The sequence below is a fragment of the Polypterus senegalus genome, chromosome 16 (assembly GCF_016835505.1).
Source record: "Polypterus senegalus isolate Bchr_013 chromosome 16, ASM1683550v1, whole genome shotgun sequence".
Taxonomy (NCBI): Eukaryota; Metazoa; Chordata; class Cladistia; order Polypteriformes; family Polypteridae; genus Polypterus; species Polypterus senegalus.
Window position 1 is genome coordinate 31,855,896 of NC_053169.1, and position 23,967 is coordinate 31,879,862.

At 34.4% G+C, this 23,967-nt stretch overlaps 1 protein-coding gene across 2 annotated transcripts; it reads right to left on the bottom strand.

Annotated features, from left to right (window-relative positions):
• Positions 1–853: 853 nt before the first annotated feature.
• Positions 854–22,168, bottom strand: sec23b (SEC23 homolog B, coat complex II component). Of its 2 annotated transcripts, none has more exons than XM_039738302.1 (20): positions 22,025–22,168; positions 15,056–15,280; positions 14,898–14,955; positions 14,728–14,814; positions 14,283–14,519; positions 12,380–12,462; positions 11,594–11,738; positions 9,409–9,567; positions 8,947–9,062; positions 8,572–8,695; positions 8,075–8,155; positions 7,792–7,881; positions 7,547–7,653; positions 5,752–5,905; positions 4,919–4,996; positions 3,810–3,971; positions 3,399–3,485; positions 3,059–3,214; positions 2,886–2,951; positions 854–1,876 (listed from the first exon to the last, which is right to left on the bottom strand). In XM_039738302.1, the coding sequence occupies exons 2-20, from the start codon at positions 15,274–15,276 to the stop codon at positions 1,787–1,789; spliced, it is 2,301 nt and encodes a 766-aa protein (XP_039594236.1). In that variant the 5' UTR covers positions 15,277–15,280; positions 22,025–22,168; the 3' UTR covers positions 854–1,786. The 2 variants fall into 2 exon arrangements, with proteins under 2 accessions (XP_039594236.1, XP_039594237.1); XM_039738303.1 differs by lacking the exon at positions 22,025–22,168 and adding an exon at positions 16,804–16,906.
• Between the last annotated feature and the right edge of the window lie 1,799 nt (positions 22,169–23,967).

Here is a 23,967-nt window from a genome sequence, read left to right on the forward strand (position 1 = left end):
AATTTTTAAGAGGGGGAGACAAAAAAAGGGTACAGGGACTCAAATTTGTATGTCTTCAACTGAACATATCCTGTCCAAATAGGGGTAAAAGAATCCTATAAAAGGAAAGGATTTTAAAAACATTTTCAGAGACATCACGTCTATCATCTACTGTCCCTATCTATGCTTGTAATCATCACAGACTGCAACAACTAAACCTATAGCCACCCGACTTGAAGCTTGCTGTGTGACCTCCATTTGAATTGTTCAGATTGTATGGGTTTTTTTATATTTAACATGGATGCATATTTTTCCTGCAAATAAACATAAGTAATGATTGAAATAAAGTTTGGGTGTTATTTCACCAAAGTTGCTCTGCTGTTTACTTACATTTAACAATAACTGATGTGTGTTAATATTGCAAGCTGTTCACACATATTGAGATTTTTCAAGGACAGTGATTAGAGTACAGAGTGCCATAACTGTGAATCCCGATTTTAGCACAAGGCTGAAACATAGCAAAATGTGAGAAACATTAAAGGGTTTGAAAGGTTTCTGAAGCCACTGTGTTTGTTATTTTAACTTGTCCAGGGCATTTTCCAACTTCTACATTAGATGGAAATTCCAATAAATCAATCGGAAATGTAGTAAAGGTTTACTAGGCATATATGGTTTCATTTAACGCTGTGTTTCTTGATAAACCTGCTGATTCTGAACCTGCTTGTGCAAATGTTACTCAGATGATTACCCAAATTAGTGTTTAAAGTAAAGTACTTAAGACATATTTCTATAGCAAAGTTTTTCCAGTTACCTGTACAATATACTTATGAAAACACCAAAATCATTGAAATACAAACTAAAATTACAGTGCAGCTTGAATTAATGGAATAATTTATTCCAAAAAGAAAACATACACAAAAAACATTAATACAGTACACACAACAGACTTTACAGTTGTTAACTGGACTTTAAACAGTACTTTTACAGTTAAGTTTACATACCAAAAAAATAAATTAGATCAATATGACCCTTTCATATTATATTTTAATTTGAGTTTATCATAAATTTGGATTTAAAAATTAGTAGCTAACTAAAAGGTCTACAGCAGAGTGTGAAACATTTCAATTTAAAAATGTACACAATACAACAGAGTAATCAAATTTTGCATAATGTATATAAAGTAGTTTATTGCTCGATTTGAATTATCTAAAGAGTGTTGAAATTCAAAAAACTATCCTTAACGTAAATTTTAAATAGCTAAACGTGGTTTAAAACATGCTGTTTGTAACATTTATAGAATTTCTTTTCAATTATTCTATAAATTATAATTTTTACCATTTAATGTATTGGTATTTCTAAACACTGTAGTAAACATCAGAATAAATTAATTTTCCAATTCACTTATACATGAATAAAAAAATTTTGTATTTCAGAACATTCTTATTTATAATTTTTCAAACATTATGGTTCAAGACACACTTTGCAAACAACAATTTATACTTTGAAATTTCAAAAAGATGCCGTTATACTTCTGTACCAGTTTTTTTTTTTTTTTTTTATTAAAAAAATACACAACATGGAATGGGAAAACCCAAGGAAAAAATGATGGAATGCTATTGAAATTTCTTAACCAAAGCCACCCAATATAAACAAGACTCTTCCCAACAATTTATTAGCTTTCAGTACTAAAAGAATAAATAATTTCACAGTTTATTGTGAATAGGAAAAATACATTATTGTAGACCTTGAAATGTTTATCCAAATCTCAAAACATGTTTTAAACATTTAATACTGCATACAGAGAGGCTTATGATGCACTGGACACTGCAAGCTTCTTCAAATGATCCATGAAAACTTGTAAGCTGACATCATCTGTTAGAATTGGAGCTCCAGTTTCCTGTTAAACGATAATAAAAAAAATGTAAACAAAACAAAAAAAAAAACTGTTGAGATTTTGAACATATGGAACGTCTGAGATCTTCAAAATTCACTGAAATTAACCTTTAAAAGTAACCACTTTTTTGCTGTGCACACAGATACCAATCTACTGAAATGTTGAGATAATGAAAGTAAATTGTCAATGAACTAACCCAAGGACGCAGACTAAAATGTTGTTAGTCAAAGGTTAACTCCTGATTTGCTTCTGTCACTGGTTTTAGTTTAAAAGGCATGCTTTCCTTTGCTAAATCCTGTACTTTGGACATTAGATAGTATTGAAAAGCACTTCAAGCTTCTATTCCGTCACAGTTTAAAGGCAGCACTTGTTTGACACACTTTTAGTACCATAAAAAAATAGGTTAGAATTATTAAAATAGGAGACATTATCTGCACATTCAAGATCATTTTGTTTGGGCTGACCTACAGCTTTCCCTGAACACATTTGGAAACATGATGTACCAGAGGTCACAGTGGTGAAGTTGTGACCTTGATCAGTCAGTCTTATTTGTTGTTTTCTAGAAGTAAATATGGCCACCCCAAAATCCACCATCCATTTGGACCAAAGAAGAGCAGCAATTAGCTTGATATGTGCTAGAGTACTGGGGACAAAATTCTCATCAGTTCATCAGTCATGGTACGACTTGCTCAGTGTTGTTGTCAGTGTTGGACATAGACAGATGTTACTCTTTTACTTCGTATTTAACACTTGCCCGGCCATTTTTATACCATTTTAAACACTTTGCTGTGATAAAGCACCATCTCCACATTTTGCAGAAAGCCTTCTATTGATTTATTTACACCTTCAGCTGTACAGCCAACCCAAACAAATTGATCACAAAGATGCAGGCAATTACTGACTTGCTCTCGAATATATCATCTAGTTACTAGCTCTTAGAATACTCAACATTTTAATGTTACTAGTCCTATTGAAAATTATTCATTTCAAAAATAAAACTGCACCAACTTACCTGCCCCCATGAATACAAGTTATTATGGGTCTGTGATGGATTTACTTTTGACAGAAGGAACCGAGCCTGTTTATGGGAGAGGGAGAGAAAAAAAAAAAACACACATGGTGTCAGTGGTCTTTTGAACAATCTTAATTGCTTAGAAAGATGTCTGCAGTGTATACAGTACATACTTGACTTCCTCCATGTTCTGTATCAATGTAACGGGGCATTGGAAATCGACTCTGTAGAATTTCCTGTGCATCATCCAATGGAGCTTGAAGAAGCTGTTTGAAGTTTTCATACTCGGCCATATCTTGATAGCCAGCTTTACGCCACTGTGCAATAGTCTAATAAGAAATATAGTCAACAAAAATGTTAGCACCACCTATAACATACGTTAGTAAAAAAAACAACATTTTAATAACTTGGGTTAAAACGTTAATTTTTTGTCTACTGTAGCTTTGATATTGGTATCATCTTTGAATATAATTCAACTGAAGAAGCATTAACAACTAAATTACCCAGACATACCTCCCCATGATAGATGACAAGCTGAAAGAAGGTGTCCATCAGTAAGATTCTATCAGGCAAAATACTGCTACTGTCGAGCAGTACAGGCTGCAGGATGATGAAAAACACAAGTCATTACCATCTATAACTTATATATCTACAGACTAGACATACTTTTTTAGGCTACCAACTATCAATTATTTTTCTTGAAAAACACTCCAAGCCACTTTATAGTTACACCCAATTCTTTAACGTATCTTATTTTTTTAAATTGTGGCATAGGTAATGCAAGTCACAGAGTTACTAACTGAATAAGAGCTGAGAACTTAAGCAGCAAGAAAACAGTTGACTATTACATCAAAAACGCTAAACACAATTTTCTTTTCAGAGAGTAATACAATTCCACAATGGTTAAAAATATGGCATACAAACCTCAGGTGGTCCATAAAAAGAATAGGAATACAGAACTGGCTGAATCATGATCAATGATTGAGTAAGATCCTGGCGCATAAAGTGATGGCGATAATATGAGGACTCATCTGGACTGTTATTAAACACCTGAAGGAATGGTGATCTCCTCAAATGAAACATAAACTGGAAATGGAGAAAACAAAATCCATATTAAATATATTCTGGTGAGGTGCCAGTTAATCACAGGATACCCACATTCACATGTGGGTAATTTAGAGTCACAGTTCAACTTAAGCTGCATATCTCTGGAATGTCAAGGAAAACACAAACTGCTTTAAACAGATGCTAAAAAAACATGTAAACATATTGACAGTAACTGGGTGAGGTTTCTAGTCCACAAGAAGCTCTGAGATAGGATCATTAAAGATAGTGTTAACATCCCCCTGATAATTACTCAAATAAATACAATACCAACTGTGATAAACACCATGTGTGTAAAACTGAGTGTATATTTTTTATTAAAATTAATACACAAAATTACAGGCCATTTATGCTTCACAATTATTAGAAGGAATTTTTCTATCGATCTTGAAATATTCATTTAATCTCATGCTTTTTGAATGAGACATATTTTCAATAGCTCAAATTACTGCAGACGTTAGGTTTATCGACAATTACTTTTTAGTTTAACTTTACATTGATTCTGCACAATTCTTATAATACTGTTACTCTACAGGCTTATTTTCCATTTCTACTGTTACAAAAGGTCACCATTGCTAGGAGAAATGTTAGAAGTTTTTTTTCCCCAGGGAGAAAGTATCTACTTTATTGTAATGTGTCAGATTGGAAACAAATGAGCCATTCTTCTACTGGCTAGTGTCTGCATTCTGAAGAACAAAACTGACTTGAACGACTGAATAAAGTAGGTTTTTGGAATGCAAAAGAAATGTTAAAAGTTAAGAAGTACTATTAAAAAGGGAAGTTAAGTCAAATTATGCATTATTTGAAATCCCCACAATAGATATACTGATAAGCATCATAAAATAATAAATGTTCTGAGATGTAAGTAACGTTTTAAACCTCTGGTTTTGGGAGAAGAAATCTCTACTACATTACATAAAAAGTTTTACCTGTGGGTAAAGGGAAAAGGCTTCTGATAATCTGAAGGAAGAAGGATCGTCTTTATGAAATTGTCCAAATTTCTGACACTGTAAGTAAGCAGTTTAAAAACAATTAATGAATGCATTAATGTAAACCTATTTACTTTAGTTTTACATTTGCACATTTTACTTCCTTTACTAAACCACCCATAAAACTTCACAGTTTCCTTGGTTTCTTCTCAAGAAGCAGAACCACTGCTGATGAAAGTGCCTGCCTGAGAGGTGTTGTGATAGCAAACCACTTTCAGTTTGCATCACATTTTGCACAAGAACGATTTTGATAAATTGTTGCCCTGGTAGAAAAAATTTGTAATCATCAAATTATATTTGGATTGGTTTTGTTTTGCGCAAACTACAGCTAGAAGAGTTCAATTGTACTGAAGAAAAATAGAGGCCAAGAATGAGAAAAAAGAAAGGTGAATAAGTACATTTGGAACCTAGTAGCCTTTCAGCTACTGCAGGAACAGGAACAGCATTGTTCCTATTTTTAATGAGGATAAATAGGCATTACTTATGTTGATTTCTTATTAAATGTAGACAAAGGCTATTTGCATATTTTCATGTCCCTGCCTGCCAAGAAAAAGCACTTGGAATCAGGCTGCTTGTCTAGGTATGGTTCCTGGAGATTAATAGAATTAGGGGAAAAAGAACAATAAGAAAATTAATTTGCTCAAAATACCATATTATTAACTGATGCACTATAAAGACTTTAATGCTTCTGTCAAGTAATCATACAATATTCACATGAAAGCTATCTGAAAACTATAACGGCTCAAGGAAAGAACTTACATATGAAATCTTACCAGTCTAATTAGCTGTCTGTCAAGCCACCTTAGCACATCAGGTCCTTCCTCAGACTCTGCTCTAAAAACTCCAAGCCTAGCCATTAACACAGCTGATGCTTCCTGATCAAATGATGCTTCAATGTGTTGAAGCTGAGACTGCGCATCTGCCCAGCTATAAGAAGAGGAGAAAAACCAAACTCTCTTAAGTACAATAACATTTTCAAAGACTTAATGTTAGCATAAAGAGATACTCCACCCGCTATATCTAATTTTATCACACCTTTCTTATTTCTTTAAAAATGAATACCAGTAAAAGTCAGCAGTAAACTGGCCAGTAAGACGGCAGATTCAGTTCCCTACTTTAATTCACTATTTGTCACTCTGCACAAGTCATCTAACCTATTTATTAATTTATAAAAATAGTCATATGCCAGCAGTCTTGTGATATTGGTAATAGAAAAGAGTAAATTTGTATTTTAAATGTATAAAAAGAAATAACTTTGTCACAGTATATAATTCTAGTCAATTGGTTTTAAATAAAATAGCAGAAATTATAGAATGGAGTAACACACATAAAACAACAGCTACTACACAAAAAAGTAACCATATAAAAAAATTAGAATGTTCCCCCCAAAAAATAATACAGGGCCAAATTTAATATCCCACATGTAATGCAACAAAGTATGTACACTCAGCAAAACAAAAGTCCATAATAAATATTGTATACTTGTCAGCGGATGATACTATATATGTACTTTATAATTTTTTGTAAATAGTTTATACTTCATATATATGTGTGTGTGTGTGTGTGTGTGTGTGTGTGTCTGTCTAGGCTGAAGTGTGAGGCTACAGCATGAAGCTCAAAGAGCCAGCAAGGCAGCCCCAAGTTAACAAGTCGGAAGAAGAAAGAAGTACAAGGCATGAAGCTGAATGAAAGTGACTCCACCACCAAAGTGAAACCGCGGAAAAAAGACAAACTCGCTTAGCTGCTGATACAGAAATGAGGCAAGCACATTGGCAAAATGAAACCTCAGAGGAGAAAGAAACTTGATTAGCTGCTGATTGACAAATGGGGTTGGGCGAGCACATCCGCAAAATGAAGCCAACGCTCTGCATTTTCATTTTTTTTCCCCTGACGATTTCAATAGTTTCTAGGAGCCTTGGCTTTTTACAACATGGGCTTACAAAGCTATAATATATTTTTTTATAATTATGTAATATATTATTACATACATACATAGGGTTCTACTTGCTTTATCTTTTGGTTATATTCTCAATAAGTGGATTATTTATATTTTCCGGTAGTGGTTGTTTTATTCGTAATAGAAAGATATAATATAAAATAAATGTGGTTTCTTTGTATGATCAAAAGTTCATTTTAATTATCTAATTGTAAATGCAGCATTATTTATATTTTATATAACCTATAACGATCACTATTCCATAACACTTATCAAGCACAGATATTACTGTATAGTGAAATTAATTGCAAATGTGTTTTAGAATAGAAGGACTGCAATTTTAATTTGACTTGCTTTAAGTCAAATAGAAACTCAGTGGGCACTAAACAGGTAACAGTGCAACATGTTAACTTGCATGATTATACTCTGATAATGAGGGGGAAAATACAATTTCAAAATTATTATATATAAGGTTTTCAGGTAAATAAATAAAATTACAGCAAAAAGAGTATATTTGTTTATAATGTTAGAACATTATCAGCTGTTAGAAATAATCCTATAGCTTTGTTTGGTTTTACATTTTGTTAAAATACAAACTAATTCTCATAAGCTTACTAAAATAAAATACCTACCTCCTGGCAATTGTGGTCACTCTTATTCGCTTTTGCGTGCTTGAATGCTGATACTGTGTAATAAATTGAATTGCTCCTCTCCCACCCTGAGGAACTGGCGCATTATGCTATGTAACAAACAAACAAAAAAAATACATATAGATTTGAAAAACACTTGAACTTCCTTTTTCACGTATTGATATGCACATTTTCTCTGGTTTCACATTGATCAAGCTTTTCACAATAAGCACTAAAAATAAACGTACTTGATTTACAACTTCAAAATATATTCCAAGTGTTGTGAATGGATTCAAGCCACAGACTTTCCAGTGAGTTGTGCCACCAATTCCAACCTCCTGATGGACCAAACAAAAAAAAAAAAAAAAAATGCTTGTCTTAATGGTGAGGATTTTTTGTTCCCCAAATGTGATGCTTATATTGGTTCTAACAATTAGGCTTTTACATATTACAGCAGTTAAATAATGAATATTTAGCCATAATATACATTTACTTACTATATTTAAAACAGAAATAACTGAATAAACCTACATTTTCTGAAACACTTTGCCCCTTTGCATTTAGGGAAATGCAAGGTCCAATAGTACCAGATACTTTAAGCTCCCTTGAAACCTGTAATTTAAAACATTTAAAAAATTAAATCAAATATTAGGCATCCATTCATTCAAATCAGTGTCAGAATATATTTGTAATTAATAAAAAAAAAGAAACAAGTTTTAAAATACTACTATTTCAGTAAATCTTAACCACTTGTTTTTTGTAATTAAATTTATGCAACCTAGGCAAAAACACATTACAACACTTAACCAAAATATAGTGTGCTCAGAAAACAAATAAACAAAAGAAAACTAACATTGGTGTTTTATTTAAAACAAATGGCTATACTATATTCAGTTACCAGAAACTAATAACAAAAAGCAAATTTGAAAAAAAAAAAAAAAAATTGTTAACACTATTGAGAAAATGTAATGTTTCAGATTAAAGAAATTAAGTCATAGTATTAACTCACTCTAAACAGATGTCCTTACCTTAACTTCTATTACCCCTCCAAAGGCCATTTGGAAGTGTCCATTGTAGTCTTTCAAAAAAACTCTCTGGAATGTTTGTTTGAAGAGAGAGGTGTTGAATGAGTCACCCATCACTATATAACCCCTAAAAAGAAACAAGTGCAATGTTAATGCTTTCCATTTAAACACAAAACTGGTTTGAGGTGTACTAAATAATTCAACACCAGATCACTATATTTTAAAAGAGGTTTCCTTATTTAAAGAAACAACTTGCACAAGAGATTATATGTGCCACAAAACATCAACACAGTATATTTAGTATCAGAGATAATATATAAAGAATATTAGAACAGTGTCTCAAAATGAACAGTTTGAGGTAACAACTAAAATTTTTACCCTGTTAGGTTGGCACAACATTTCATCTCAAGAAGCCCAGTCTGATCCAAGGCACAAGCATAAATATCAACACAATGACCATTAGTAGCTGCACGATTAGCCAGGGCTTCATAATACTGCAGTCAAAAAAAAAAAAAATGAATATATAAAGACAAGTCTATTCCCAAAAACAAAAATGTGTAATCAGTAAGTGACACATTTCTATCATTTTAAACAAAATTAGCCTTGTGAACTTTACACATTGGGCTATAGGCATTGTCTGCAACTCAATGCGCCAAAGATCTTCCTTAGTACTTGTATCAACTCTCCCCAACGGGAAGCTGTAATTTTGTAAGGTAATTTTGATCAGCACAATGGATATTTCAGGTAGTGGTAGAATAATTGCATTCCTTATTAGTACAAGTGTCTGAATGAATTTTACTAGTAAAAAAAAAATAAATAAATACACTTTAAGCAACATACCTTTGTTGCCTTTTTTAAGTGCCGTGCATTGTCTTTCTCAATATCATGCCATGAACGAATTGGGGTTTTAAGTTCATCCCCAACAACCATTCCTGGTCCCTGGGTAGGTGGACCTCCAGTGAAAAGCATTATCCGTGCACCTGTATTTGGGAATGTACCCTTAGAAAATAAAAAGGTATAACATAGGTTAGCAAACATACAAGTCACTTATTAAAACAAGTTAATAATCCTGTAGTGGAGGTTGAGTTGGGAACTAGAAAAATAAGACTGTATATAACTTACAAGCACCCTATTTAAACATTTGTCTAGCAGATTGGTCTCTGATAAACAAAGAACAGCAGCAAAAAGATGCAGAAAAATTACCAAAGAATTAGATCATTGCAAGTCACTTAAAAATTGAGCAGTACTGCATATTCTTGTGGATCGCAAAGTGAGTCATCGGGACAAAGAGACTTTTAATTAGCTCAAATGTGTTTGTTTGTTATGTGCTTAAATAAGCATTTATTTGTAACAATCAAGGGTGCTAGACAATATTAGCACTGCTAAATCAATATATCTTAATACATGAGAAATGGAGCTAAAACTGCCACCACGGACTACATGTCTAGCCTTCTTACACACATTAACAATTTCACACGTTCCTGCTCTGCTTCTTTGCCTTTAGTGGCCTCCCCTTTGTCACTCTCACGTCTCTCTGTATTGCAGTCAATCTCAGTCAATGCACTGGACTCCCTTCTAAACTCACTTTGTTGTCAGCCAGGTCAACTTTATGTTGCTGATGATCAGCACATTAGTGCTGACAGGCTTACTGCCGTTAATCTTCATGACTAAAGTGGTTATTAGGAGTCTCTGCCTGAAAAACTGGGACTTTAAATTTGAAAATTATATTTATTTTAAAAATACTAAGATCCAGCATTTTTATATTTGCATTTTGCTTTGGAAACTTAGAATTACACATTCTGGCAACTGTCAAACTCAGGCAGTCCGCTGTTAGATTTGATTTTAGCAAAGTGATCCTCAGTCCAAAACACTTTGAGACACTTTTTCTTTATTAAATGTATCAGCATTTCTTGTCAACGTCCAGAATCTATATCAGAACCTTTTCCAATCCATCAATTAGAAAGCCGATTATTCAAAGCACAACACACTGAACAAAAATAACAAAGGTTGTGTACAGTCTTAAGATATTAAACCAGTAAAATTTTCTTTAGCATTGTTATATGCTTAAGCTGTACCCCGGATTAAAGTCTTTACATACTGTGATATTTAAACATGCACTTTCATTGGACCACCTCATTACCATTTGTTTTTAACTAAAGAAATTCAAATCTACCATTATTTCTGCACATTTCAACAGGACAGATTTTTAGACATATTTTTTTCAATTCAATGAAATAAAGGATATTAATAAAGGTATGATGACATCTATCCTCATGACAAAATGTACTGAAGTAATTTATCAAAGAGAAACTTGCTCATATTAGCAGAAGTGGCTCACTTATTAAGAATATGTAAGTAAGATCTTGTGCAGGAAGAAAGAGAAAATAAAAGAAATTGAAATGGCTTAAATTAGCCAGGTACCAGTCAGATTATCATTGGAACTGGGTACTATTTTCATACGTGACCAAACCTAAACTCTATCACTACTGACCCAGTCAGTGCTTTGAATATCTGTTGAGGAATTTATGGAAAATAAAGAAACTTTTACCCAATGTGAAATGTAAAATTGATAGTGTTATTTCATCCAAAGTGTTATCCATGCTGGTTAAACATCATAAGTAAAGAACAATATTTCCTATTTTTGAGGCTAAAATGCACTATAACTCATTATCCAAGGCATTTCTTTGATGACAGTTTTTTGGCAATCTTCTAGGGTGACATTAATTTTTGAAGTCAACATACATGCTATCAGTCAGAAAGTAGCAAGAAATATTCTTTAATCCTCTAATCTTTTGAACTACTATGCAAGGATCCATAATAAAAAAATTTAAATTGTCTGTACTAATGAAAGTAAGAAATACAATCAAAGGATATTCAAAATCTAAACTGTTGCTATTTGATTTTATTTGTTAACCACCCATGCCTTTTTTCTTTATTGTTACACTCTGTTTAACAGGATTTCAATTAAACATTTACAGTTACACGGATGTACAATCAAACCAATACATATATTAAAGGAAGTTACCTCAAGCAAACCAACAGCAATAGATAATGCAATTCCAGTAGATCTCAGTGGCCTCTTTCCTTGAGGTACTGGCCATGGGTCTCGCTGGAGCTCCCCAAGAAGGTCAGTAAGGTTCATGTCAATCTTATGTACAGGCTGCAAAAACCTAACAATAATTTATGCAACAATGTCAAATGCAGCAATTAAAACAGAATAAAATAATTAAGTCATAGAGTAAGTAATAAGTTTAGATTAAGCTGACAATATTTCAGGAAAAACTTTGGCATCAAAAGTAAGAGTTTATGAAAGTTGTGTGAGGAGGAGTAGTAAGTACTCTGGGACTGAGATGTTGACAATGAAGATAGAATATGTAATGGTGAAGAAAAATAAAATCTTGTGGATTGTGTAGTGTCACAGAGTGAGGAAAAGGAATGCCGAGTTAAGAGACTGGGTGTGGAGGTGTGGTGCAGAGGACAGACCAACTAAGGTGATTTGGGCAGTGAGAAAGTGAAAGGCAGAGAATGAGTAAGTGAAGAGGTGCACCAAAATGGGAAGTGAAAGGGATGAGGAATGGAGTTAGGTGCTTTTGGATGACAGGAAAAGAATGGTCCTTTCTGCTCACAGAACAGCCAGAACTGACCAAAGAAGAGGAAAAATGATTTCATGGACAACTGGCTAACCTGGGTAAACCCAGAAGAATGTCCATTAAACCAGTGATAATGATGATTTTGGCAATGTGAAACTATTAACTACTAAAATGTATCAAGTAAAATTATATTTTTTATAATATTTAAGCAGATACAATACCTGCTGGTACATGTTTGATCTGGAGGCTGCAGTGGTCGCCCCTGTTGTGCAGGGGCTGATGCCTTACTCAGACCTAGCATTTCCTGTAAATGAGTATCAACATTTAATTGCTAAATAAAAAGTACTTTTGACTATTTTTAAACAGTTACACAAAAAAACATTTTTATTCCTTGTTTAGGTACTATTAAAAGTAAATTGTCATGTATTAAATAAATTTCATATATTATTTTTTACTTCAAAATTTCTCAGAGTAGGGTGAGAAACCAACAATTTTGTATGTACTAATCCAATAACTAAACATTTTTAATTTCAGTTTAGAGCCATAGGGAGCAAGGACTTATCCAAAATGAAAATTTTTGTTATGTTCTTTAACACTATCAGTAATGTAAATTAATTCCCAATAAGTAAACAAAATGTCAGAACACCATAAAGTTAATTCTTCCTCATCCTTCCACTCAACCAACAATTCATTCAAAATAAAGTAAAAAAAAAATCTGCATATTTGATAAAAATATTGAAACAGTTTCACATCCACATACAATAGGTCTACTCGCATAGAAAAAGAAAGTCGATTTATCCGAGGTGTAATAATTTTATCAACATAAAAATAGGGTGTTGTACCGTGTAAAGAGGTCTATTAATTTTTTTACATTTAAGATGTATCACTTAAAGATTTACCAATGTTGTTACTTGTCCTGGTGTGTGTGTATATTGTAAAATTTATATATATATATATATATATATATATATATATATATATATATATATATATATATATATTTATTAATTAAAACACACAGGGAACTCCAGTTTCTGTATTACAATCTTGCCTGAAGAAGGGGCCCAAGTTGCCTCGAAAGCTTGCATATTATAATCTTTTCAGTTAGACAATATAAAGGTGTCATTTTGCTTGACTTCTCACAACTATCAACATGAAAAATAAAGTCCAATTTAGTCATCTAGCACAGAGACTTTAAAAAAACGCTTTAACAGAATATTAGACAAAGCAAATGAATTTATTTATGGGTTAGACTGTTTTGTTCAGTGTTGCCAGTAAAGAACTGGCTTTATCACAATAAATTAAGGCAAGGTACGCCCCCAAATTCACACAAATACTACACCGATGGCAGTGTATGGTATAAATCTGTAAGTCCACCATTTCTGGCATCAGTTAATGCTCAACTGCAAGACTGGGCAAAACAAGTGACCTTAGTGACTTTAAATGTGTCATGATAGTTGGCAATGAGTATGCAAGTTTTAGCATCTCCAATCAGTTGTCATTTCACATTTTAACAAGAATGCAAAAAGCAAAAAACTACAATTGATATGTGATCCTGTGGACAACAGCAGTTTGTGGATCAGGAGTGACCAAAAGAAAATGGAGAGAAATGTACAAGCAAACAGACGGGCCATAACCAGGCGAGTTAAATCCGAATTCAGCATAGGTGTGCAAAATGTTGGAGTTATTTCATAATCTAGTATATAGTGTGGATTTCATGAATTTGAAAAAAATAATGAACTTAGAGATTGTGGATATGAATCCAACAGCCTTACATTACACACATAAACATTTAATTTGGAATACATTTTGAAAATGCTACAATCTCATGTCAACGAAATTGCAAATTAAATCAGTTTGAAGAAAAACAAAATCAGTGTGTAAGCTCGACCAGACAAATGATTTCTTTGTACTTGACACAAACTGCACCAAGGTATACCAATGCTATAAAAGATGTATAATATTTTAATGACTGCTACACAGTAATATTTTCACCGTGAAAAATGTGCATTATGAGTAATATGTCATTAAAATGTGTTCAACTGTAGACCCACAGATTTCTTTCTATCCTTGTAACTATAATATAAAAATTAAAACAATCAGGAAGACTTTAACGGAACAAACCTCTATCTGTTTTGCAGACAGATCTTTGGTTCCCCTGAAGACAAAGCTCTTGGAAATGCCTTCACAACTCAGCTCATGGACCTGAACCATTCTTCCAAATGTAATAAGACCAACAAGTGCATCAGGAGGTAAAAGACTCAGAGACATTTGAAGAGATTCCTTCAAGGCCTGTAGATCTTCTTCTTCCAAACAAGTATCCACAACATACAAAAATATAAGAGGGGTTTGTGGTCCACGCTTAAAAGGAAAAAAAAAATTGCAATTATCAGCCTGTCACTATGATGTAACTGTAATACATCAAGTTTATTATGACCAAAACAAATGGCCTGTATAAATATTAGAAAGAGCAGAAAGACAAGACAAATACGAAAAAATAAGTGTTAAAACTGGTGATAAATTAGCACTCAATTTTTTAAATACAAAATTATTACAGCATTTTTAGTACCTGCATTATATATTCAATTGTGGAAAATTGTGGCATTAGCTCTGCTGGCTGATTAACTTCTGAAATGCCGGCATATGCAGGAGGGAACTACATACAAAAAGAAAAACAGAATTGAAAATACCACATCTAAAAATGATATAATGATTTAACAACTCAAACTACAAACTTACTGGATTCCTCTGAAAACAAAAATTGCACGTCCAAAGTTTTGCACGGAAATCAACCTGACTGCAAATTTAAAAAAACAAAAAAAAAAACTTTAACAACATTTTAAGTACAACACGCCACAATTGTTTCTCCTTATAAATTAGAGCACTGATGAGCTTACCACAATGGGTTCAGTACTGCTTTGCAAGTTGTTCTGCTACAAAGGACTGGTTCATACTGCACTGGTGGAAGATCTGGACGTTCTTTCAGTGGTGTGTAAAGACAAGAAAGGGGTACCACCATCCTGGTGGCTTCAAGTCGACTTGATGGCCACACATTCCAACTGAATCGAACACCATCCCTCTCCTCATTCTGCTGTATGAACTCCTGGTATGTTGCCATAGAACTGCAAATAGAAACAGTATAGTAAACAAGTTAATGGTGACATCTCTTTACGATGAAAGTAACTCTTCAAGATGTACTCAAGAGTGAACCATGTTTATATTTTAATAATTTTAAGAAAAATGAGTATTGTTTTAACTGTCACAACTTTACAGTGCAATGGACATATGCTTTAAAAAAAACAAATAAGCAAACTTTTGGTATCCTGCTCTTCAGTTTAAAGAGTATTGCATTTTTCCTAGATGGTGTATGTTCCCTTTGGATGTCAACAGAAAAAAATCTTAAAAGGAACAAATAGAGTAAATTCATGGAAATAACCAGCACAGCAAAACCCCTGAAAAGGAAATAACGAAAATAAGAAAGCCAGTTATTAGGACAACTAAAAGTTAAATGAAAAGGAGGACAGAGCATCTACCAGTGCGACAGTGCAAATGATTACAAAAGGTTAAAATGAGAAACGGAAAAAGCACTTGTCAGGGTCTGCCAGAAAACTGACAACCAATTAAAATGGGGGACTGGAAAAAACTGAGTATGTACCTAGTGGTAAATATACATTTTGAAGTTGATAAAGCTGAAAAGAAAAGTTAAAAACAAGTATTATTTTAATCAATAAAAGGAAAAAAAACACTATATAAAAGATGTCAGAAGATAAGGTCAATGCTGCCAGAAAAGCAAAATAAACAGTACATAGTGTTGAAGAAAGAAAAGGAAAAAAGTCTTATCCTGATGTGCAAAAAAACATGGATTACAAACTGGATACACTGACAGCAAGTTTGAAGACTAACAAATTATCCAGCAAGTATAGGATAAAGAAAGAACAATGTGAGCAAGTAAGTATGGAAAGAATTCAAGAGTACACAAAGCATGATAACTTTGTTTAAAAATTTTCCATTGCCATTTTGAAATTCCAGACAGAAAGTAACCAAGACAAGAATGAAGAAAACATTCAGAAAAAGACACAACATGGTTGATGGAGAAAATGAGAAAAAAAGTTATGGATGAACAAAAATGAAGAAAAAAATGCTTAGAACACCACCAAGATACAGAAGTGGCTGTGCAGGAATTGGGACAAATAATCATATGATCTTAGATCATGTTCTAAGATTAAAATCATTATTGAAATTATTTATTAAAGAACAAACAGGTAGAAGTAAGAGAAAGACTAAAAATGAAGTCCCAGAGAATAGTGTCACTAAATAATGAAAACCTCCTGAAGGCTAGACACAGATTAGTGAAGGTGAGCAGAGAAACCTTCTAAAACACCAAATCTCACAAGTTCTCCAGGCATTCAAAGTCCAATTCTCTATACCAGACAAACGAGAACCAGCTATCGTAGTGATGTGCTACCATGCACTTATTTACGGGGTCATGAAAAAATAAAAAAATAAATAAAATTTAAAAAGAAGAGTTAAGAAACAACACCACTTCAAAGGAAAATTTCATCACATGTTAACAGTTAAAAACAATCAAGTTAAACAACTCAACTTTCCTCTATATGTTAAACAGGTAGTAAAGAGGTATGCTTACCAATGCCTGTCCGAAAAAAAACTAAGAAAATTGATTAAGAAATTTCAGGCAGAAGCAATTTTTAACCTTCCCTCTATTGCGACTGAGACCTTTCTGAATAATTTAAAAAGGAATCCCTAAACTCTGACAATCTTATACCAGGTAACACTACTCATGATGTCAAAGAAAAAACCTGTTCCACAACATTAACAGGCTCTAAAGATAGTTTAAGTAACTTGAACCGGAAAATCGTGCGTCATTTCAAACTTACACACCCTTACCCACGCATAAATAGAAGGAGATGCTTTTCATTTACTATAGGAGCGGTCAGTGTTGTACATTCTTTCCCTTCCTTCACCTCAAGGGTACTTTCATAGCTAACATATGCATAGGAGGGTAAGCATTTCTGTCATTTAAAAATCTAGAATTCACCAACAAGTGAAATGCCATTCATTCATTGCAAAAATGGCAAGGAGAAAGTAGAAGTACAATATTGAAATTGTTTATCCAACTTATCTGAACTCTGTTCCAATGGAGTGCCCTTTCACACTACATTTTTACTTTTTAATCTACTAAAACACAATCATTCTTAAAAGAATGAAAACTGCATACTGATTAGTGCAGTCAATTTTCTTACCACAACTTTTAACAAGTATAGATACAGACTGCAAAGAAATGCAAAATAAAAGGTGCCACGATCAAACATTTGTTTATGTAAAATATTTGATTCAATGGAAATGTCAAAATATTGCTTAGCACAATACAAGTAAGGGCCTTTTACTATATACTGCAAACATCGGGTTCTCATTTGCAAGCTAACCTTAACATTTAAGCGGAAAGTTTTTGCTTAACAAAACACTCCTCTGCCATGTTGGCCTAGAGTGGTTACATAATGTGACATACAGTAACTGCTACCATTGTTTATCTAATCCAAAATTCTTCATTTAGTGGTTCTCAGTACATTTGGTTTGAACTCTTTGTTTTGGGCAGCACGGTGGCACCATGGTAGAACAGCTGCCTCACAATGAGGAGGCCAGGGCTCATGTCAAGTTCTCCCCAGTTCTGCATGGGGGTTTTCCAGGTGCTCTGGTTTCTCCCGGTGTGTATGTTCATACTGCAATGGAATGGCAACCTGTCCAGGGTTTGTTCCAGCCTTGTACCCGATGCTAGCTGTGATAGGCTCCAGCCACTATCCCCGCAACCCTGGTCTGGATTAAGCAGGTTAGAAAATAATATATTTTTTTATTTTAAGAAAATGTTTATGAAATGAACAAATACAACAAAAGAACAACAAGTTACAGCTTATGGCCTCTTACTTGTTTTACTGATCACCAGAGAACCTACGGATGACCTCAATCTTTAAAATTTAAAAAAAAGGTGCACTGCACATAATTATGAAATGAAACATTTATCAGCTGTAGCAACTTTTAACTATAGCAGGAGTGGGCAATGTCGGTCCTGGAGAGCCAAAGTGGCGGCAAAGTTTTAATCCAACTTAGTTTCTTAATGAGAAGTTAATTATTGCTGATGAACCACATACTGCTTAAGTGACATTTTGATGCTTCATTTTAGTGGTCTCACTTGTTAAGGTTCCCCACCCTTAATTGCTTATTTCAATCTTAAATGGCTGCATTAACTGTTTTAATGGCTCCTTATTAGCAGTTAGATGTAAATAACAAAGCAGCAAGAGCTCCCCATCTAACCTATTTCCATTTACATTGGAGTGTGTTCATCATGCTGTTTGATTTAATAAACCACTTAATAGAAAATGTAACAGACTGAAAATGATCCTTTTTAGGCTTCAAATCATTTCGATGATATCCTTCAAAAGGGATTCAAATATACGATATAAGAACCTTACATTGCAGACTAACAAGCCATAAAACTAAATCAGGTCCGAGGCTGGCAAGGATTGGTTTCTAATTAAGCAATTGGGTTTGAATGAAAACCTGTAGCTACTGTGGCTCTCCAGGACGGACATTGCCCACCCCTGAACTATGGCAACCCATTAGTCGTCGTGGTGCAGTGTTAACCTCACATCTGCTGAGCTCCGTGTTTAAACCCTAGCACTTTTTGTGTGGACTGCACTGACTACGTGCTCCAACTTCTGCTTACGTCCAAAAGATTATACATCATGAAATGATCCCAGAAATGGACTGACGCTTCATACAGGTTTTTTTTTCTGCTCTTTACAAAATATTCGATGTAGTTTCCAGTCTGCCATGAACATGTACTGGAATAACCATGGCCAAAAAATTAATCAATAAAGTTTATTTAAATATTGAAAAGCTTTAAGAAAAGGAAATAAATCTAAACATCAAAAGAGATTCATGGATGGATGCTGAGAAAGTTTCCAGATGGTAGTCACGTAAATTCAGTAGAACTAAATAAACGAAAAGGCAGAATAGGAGTGCAGCGTGTACCGCAGCTATCTAACAGAACTAGCATCCTGAGCTCAAATCCAATTACTGTTTGTGTAGAGCCTGCATGTTCTACTCATGTCGGCCTGTTACCCATTTTTCCATTGACCTCCCCGCAGACATGCAGGGAAGGTTAACTGGCAAATCTAAACCGGCTCCTATGATAGCAAGTGTGGGCGCCATGTGTGTATGCCATGTACTAGCCTGACATCCTTATCCAAGACTGCTCTGGAAGCATTGGGCACAAGGTAGGAAACAGTCTCTGGCAATCCCATTATGCTGCTTTATAAAATGTATGTATGTATATATAGGAGACAAAACTTACCATTCTGCATTTTGTTTGGCCTGTCTCAAAAGTAAGCTTACTAATGCAGCATAACTTTATATTATTAATATATTAATGGTGTTGTTCTGAATAACCTGAATACTTTCATCTAACTATATGACGGAAAGCAGTGCATTTGGGCAATATTAAATTTTCATCTCAAAGTTACCGTTTATATACCAAGTCAATACAAACTGACAATGGGCTAACTCAACTGGCCAACTATATGCAATAACACAAAAATCTTTGATGCTAAGGAGAATGTATATGTAGTTTTATTAAAATAAATCACTATTAATTATAACAGCCATGCAAAACATACACCCAAAAAGATAAAATCATCTTAAATGGATACCTGGCAAAATAAGCCAACTAAATTTCATTTGAGGACAGCACTAGTTGTTACAACTTTCAAACAAAATCAATTCCATAAGGAATTCATTACATTTGGTTCCTTGTTCTGTGGTTCAAGAATTCTGTACTTTGCCCATTACACCAAAAGCCTTAAAAAACAAACTGTCAACCATGCAAAATAATATGATGTGGCAGTGTTGCATAACCATGTACCTCAGTTATCTCAGTATTATGTAAGCAGTGAGCTCCGTTTTCCACCAAAGTTTTAACAGAGCTGATTACTTCTTAGAAATGACCTGTTTATCTGAAAGATTTTGTCCTGTGACATTTTACCTTTAAAAATGTACATAAAATATGTCACACTGATAAAGCAAATTCTTTTTAATTTTCCAACAGAAATTGTCTAGTTAGATCTACATCTCAAATAAATATAGCAATTACTTTTAAAGAATAAATATGATAATTACTTTCAGGAATAATCAGCTTTAAGACAATTTCCACTACTTAAGTTATTTATGGGTAACTGTTCCTGTGCAATATAACCTTACATTCTCAGCTCCACTTAACCATGCAAAGAGTTGTGCATTGGCCATTTGTGGATTTTCCATATTCTACATAAAGGGCTTTATTACTCTGTGCTCCAATAGCCAAAGTCATGGCATTATATTATGGGCTATTGCATAAATTGTGTTAGTGTGAGCTTTTGCAGGAGTGTAACCTCATCTTGTCCAATGTGGATTCCTGAGGTGCATCAATGCTGGCAAAACACACTTCATTGACCAGGACTAGAAAAATGAAGACATTAGATAAATACTGTATAATAAATTGCATTAGATACAGCAGTGTACTTCAAGAATTTATACAGATGCAGAATGGATGCTGTATTGTCATGTCTATAAATACCTTCCACCTTTCTTCTCTGTATTTACCGGACTATTAAGACCCAGCTCTTGGTACCTCTCCCAATCACTGAAATACAAAATGTTGACAAACTGCTCTTTTCTGATATGACTGAAAAGAGACAGTTCTATCTGCGGCAATGAACAATGTTCCATCACAATGATGAAGACATTAACATGCTCTACGTGCATCATTATAATTTCTTCCAACTTAGAAGAAAATTTCACGATTAAAGTCAATTGACTCATGTTCATGTTAAAGATCATGATATCTCACCCATTGTTTGCAAGCTAACTGTAGATTCCCCCCATCCTCAACACTATTTGTCCTGTCTTTGTGCAACTGGATTAACGAGGGGATCACCTGCCTGCGAGTATGTGTGTCAAACTACGTACAGGATACAGCACAATTTTCACACAGGTATTACAAGCTGGGTGCTGCTAGGAACATAAGAAATGGCATTCAGCCGGTGGGTCAAACGATGGATTCTTACAGCTGGTTTCCCATGTTAAACCGAGCGAGAATGTCACTTCATGTATATTATCACTTGAAAATGACACAGTCTGTCATGTATTACAAAACTTTACATGCAGAATTAATTAAATTAATATATTTGCAGTTAACAGTTACAATGGACTATTGTCAAAGAATTTGCCACTAAAATGAAAATGGCATAAACATCAAAATGTAAAAAATACATAATCAGAAATAAATCGTACAAATCACACATTCAAAGACCTCAAAAAGCCAAGCAGAAAAATATAGATTGACGGGAATCAAAGGCATTTATTTATAAAGGGTTTATCACCGAGTCACATCTAACTTCTTATACAAAGCTAAGTAATAGGATTTAAAGCAAACTTTATAAACTTGTTTATACAAATTCCACTTCGACGTTTTACCGATGTTAACATCCGACGTTTAAAAGACCATTAATCCATTGCTTTAAATGAATGACAAATATGAAATTAGGAAACCTAACAAAATGTCCCGGCTCAAAAGTAAGAATTTCAAAAGTCAGAAATTTAAATCTGAATGAAAGGGAAGTAATTCGTTCTCTTATCCTTTTACTTTGAAATTTTTCAAAAGAGTAAAAGAAACAAAAATGACTATATTTCAACATCAGTACATCCGCGTGAAGACGCCGGCTAACCGGATCCTCCAAGCACCGTCGTGCCTCTTCTTAACAATTCAAAGCTGAGTTAGCCTTAACCTATAATAACATTAATTCGAATTAACTTACCTGGATGAAATCGATCACGTAAACAGATTGATGTATAAAGCGTCTAACACAAATGTAAACTTAACAGAGATATGTCAGATATGAACGGTTAACTCCAACGAGACGTCTAGAATGGTTGTGAATGACGTGAGTTGCGCACCTCCCGGAAGTCCGGAAATCAGCGCACTGGGGATTTTGATTGGTGCACACTGGTCATGACGTCAGTGGCCAATGGCTTTGCCACGTCGGGGTATTGGAAATCGACGATGACGCGCACAACTTGGGCTAAACTGGCGCTACCGGCAAGGGCGCTGCCAGAGTTTTTTAATACTATAGTCGTTGCTATGTAATTCCATCTTTTCGTTTCCCATTCCTACCTGTATTATAATTAGCTGGGATGCCGAAAATCATAGAACCACCAACACATTCGAAATCACTCACTAGACCTATTTAGAGTAGATCAGGCCCGGATATGGATTGCTCATGTTGGGGGTGGGGAGGGGTCAATAAGCAATTTTGAGGGGGCACCTTTTCTCACAATTGACTATAGAATAACGCAGTAGCGGCTTGTGATCAAAGGGTGAGGCATATGGACATATTTATTTTTAATGCTTTATTTTAATATTTTAACTCGGCATTATGCTATTATAGTCATCTCTCCGATAAGAAAATGCATATTATTATTATTACTGATTTCTCTAAGGTGCTTTGAATAAATAGATCGATAGATACTGCTAATCAGACATAAACTTTGACTTATCTACTGGCACATGAAAGGCAAATTTGGAACTCATAAGCTAAGAAATACAGAACATGTACCATGAACAGTAATATAGTGGAAGGATCCTCCCCAAAGAGAAAAAAATAACATTAAAATTGACCAAAGGATAAACAATCTGGTTTTGAAAACAGGTGGAAACTATGTTTATTTGATAGTAAAATTTGAAAAAAAAAGTAGAATAATGATCCTGCTGCAGACTCTAACCAGTCATTCAAAGCATCAGTCTTCTTTATTTTTGGGCAAAAGCTCTAAAATACTCTTCCATGTCTATACCTTTTGTTGTTAACATTTTCCTGTTGTGTAGCTTGATGCAACAGAAAGGGGTCTGGACATGTGACAGCATAGAGAATGATCTCTCACATGCATTTGAGGATACACCCATCACTAATGCAGTTACATACATTGCATTAAGTTTAGGAAATGCTTCCTTACAGACCAGTATATGTTGGCACACAGTTGAAAGGCTGACATAATTGTCAGGGGAGAATTTCTTTAGGACGGCACGGTGGTGCAGTGGTAGCGCTGCTGCCTCGCAGTTAGGAGACCTGGGTTCGCTTCCCAGGTCCTCCCTGCGTGGAGTTTGCATGTTCTCCCCGTGTCTGTGTGGGTTTCCTCCCACAATCCGAAGACATGCAGGTTAGGTGGATTGGCAATTCTAAATTGGCCCTAGTGTGTGCTTGGTGTTTGTGTGTGTCCTGTGGTGGGTTGGCACCCTGCCCGGGATTGGTTCCTGCCTTGTGCCCTGTGTTGGCTGGGATTGGCTCCAGCAGACCCCCGTGACCCTGTATTCTGATTCAGCGGGTTAGAAAATGGATGGATGGAATTTCTTTAGCAGCATGGCTTTTGATAGTTGAATTTCATGCTGCAGAGTATTAGTTAAAGCATCCATATCAGTGAGGAGGGGTGCCAACAGTTTCAAATCTAGAAAAGAGTTTGACTGAGGAAGAAGACAATTTGCGGATCTAATGAGGTCAAGATTTTTCTTTGAAAATCTATTTTCCATTTCTTCAATAACTCTGTCCATAATGTTCAGAAGGGATTTCTTCAAAGACTGAATGGAAGTGCTTAATGAATCTGAATTAGTCTGACCAAGAGTGGTGAGAACAATGCTGACTGTTAGTAGTTTGGTCAAGGTTCTCTTTCTCCTTGCAGCAGGGGGAATATCTGTTGATATTTCAAAATC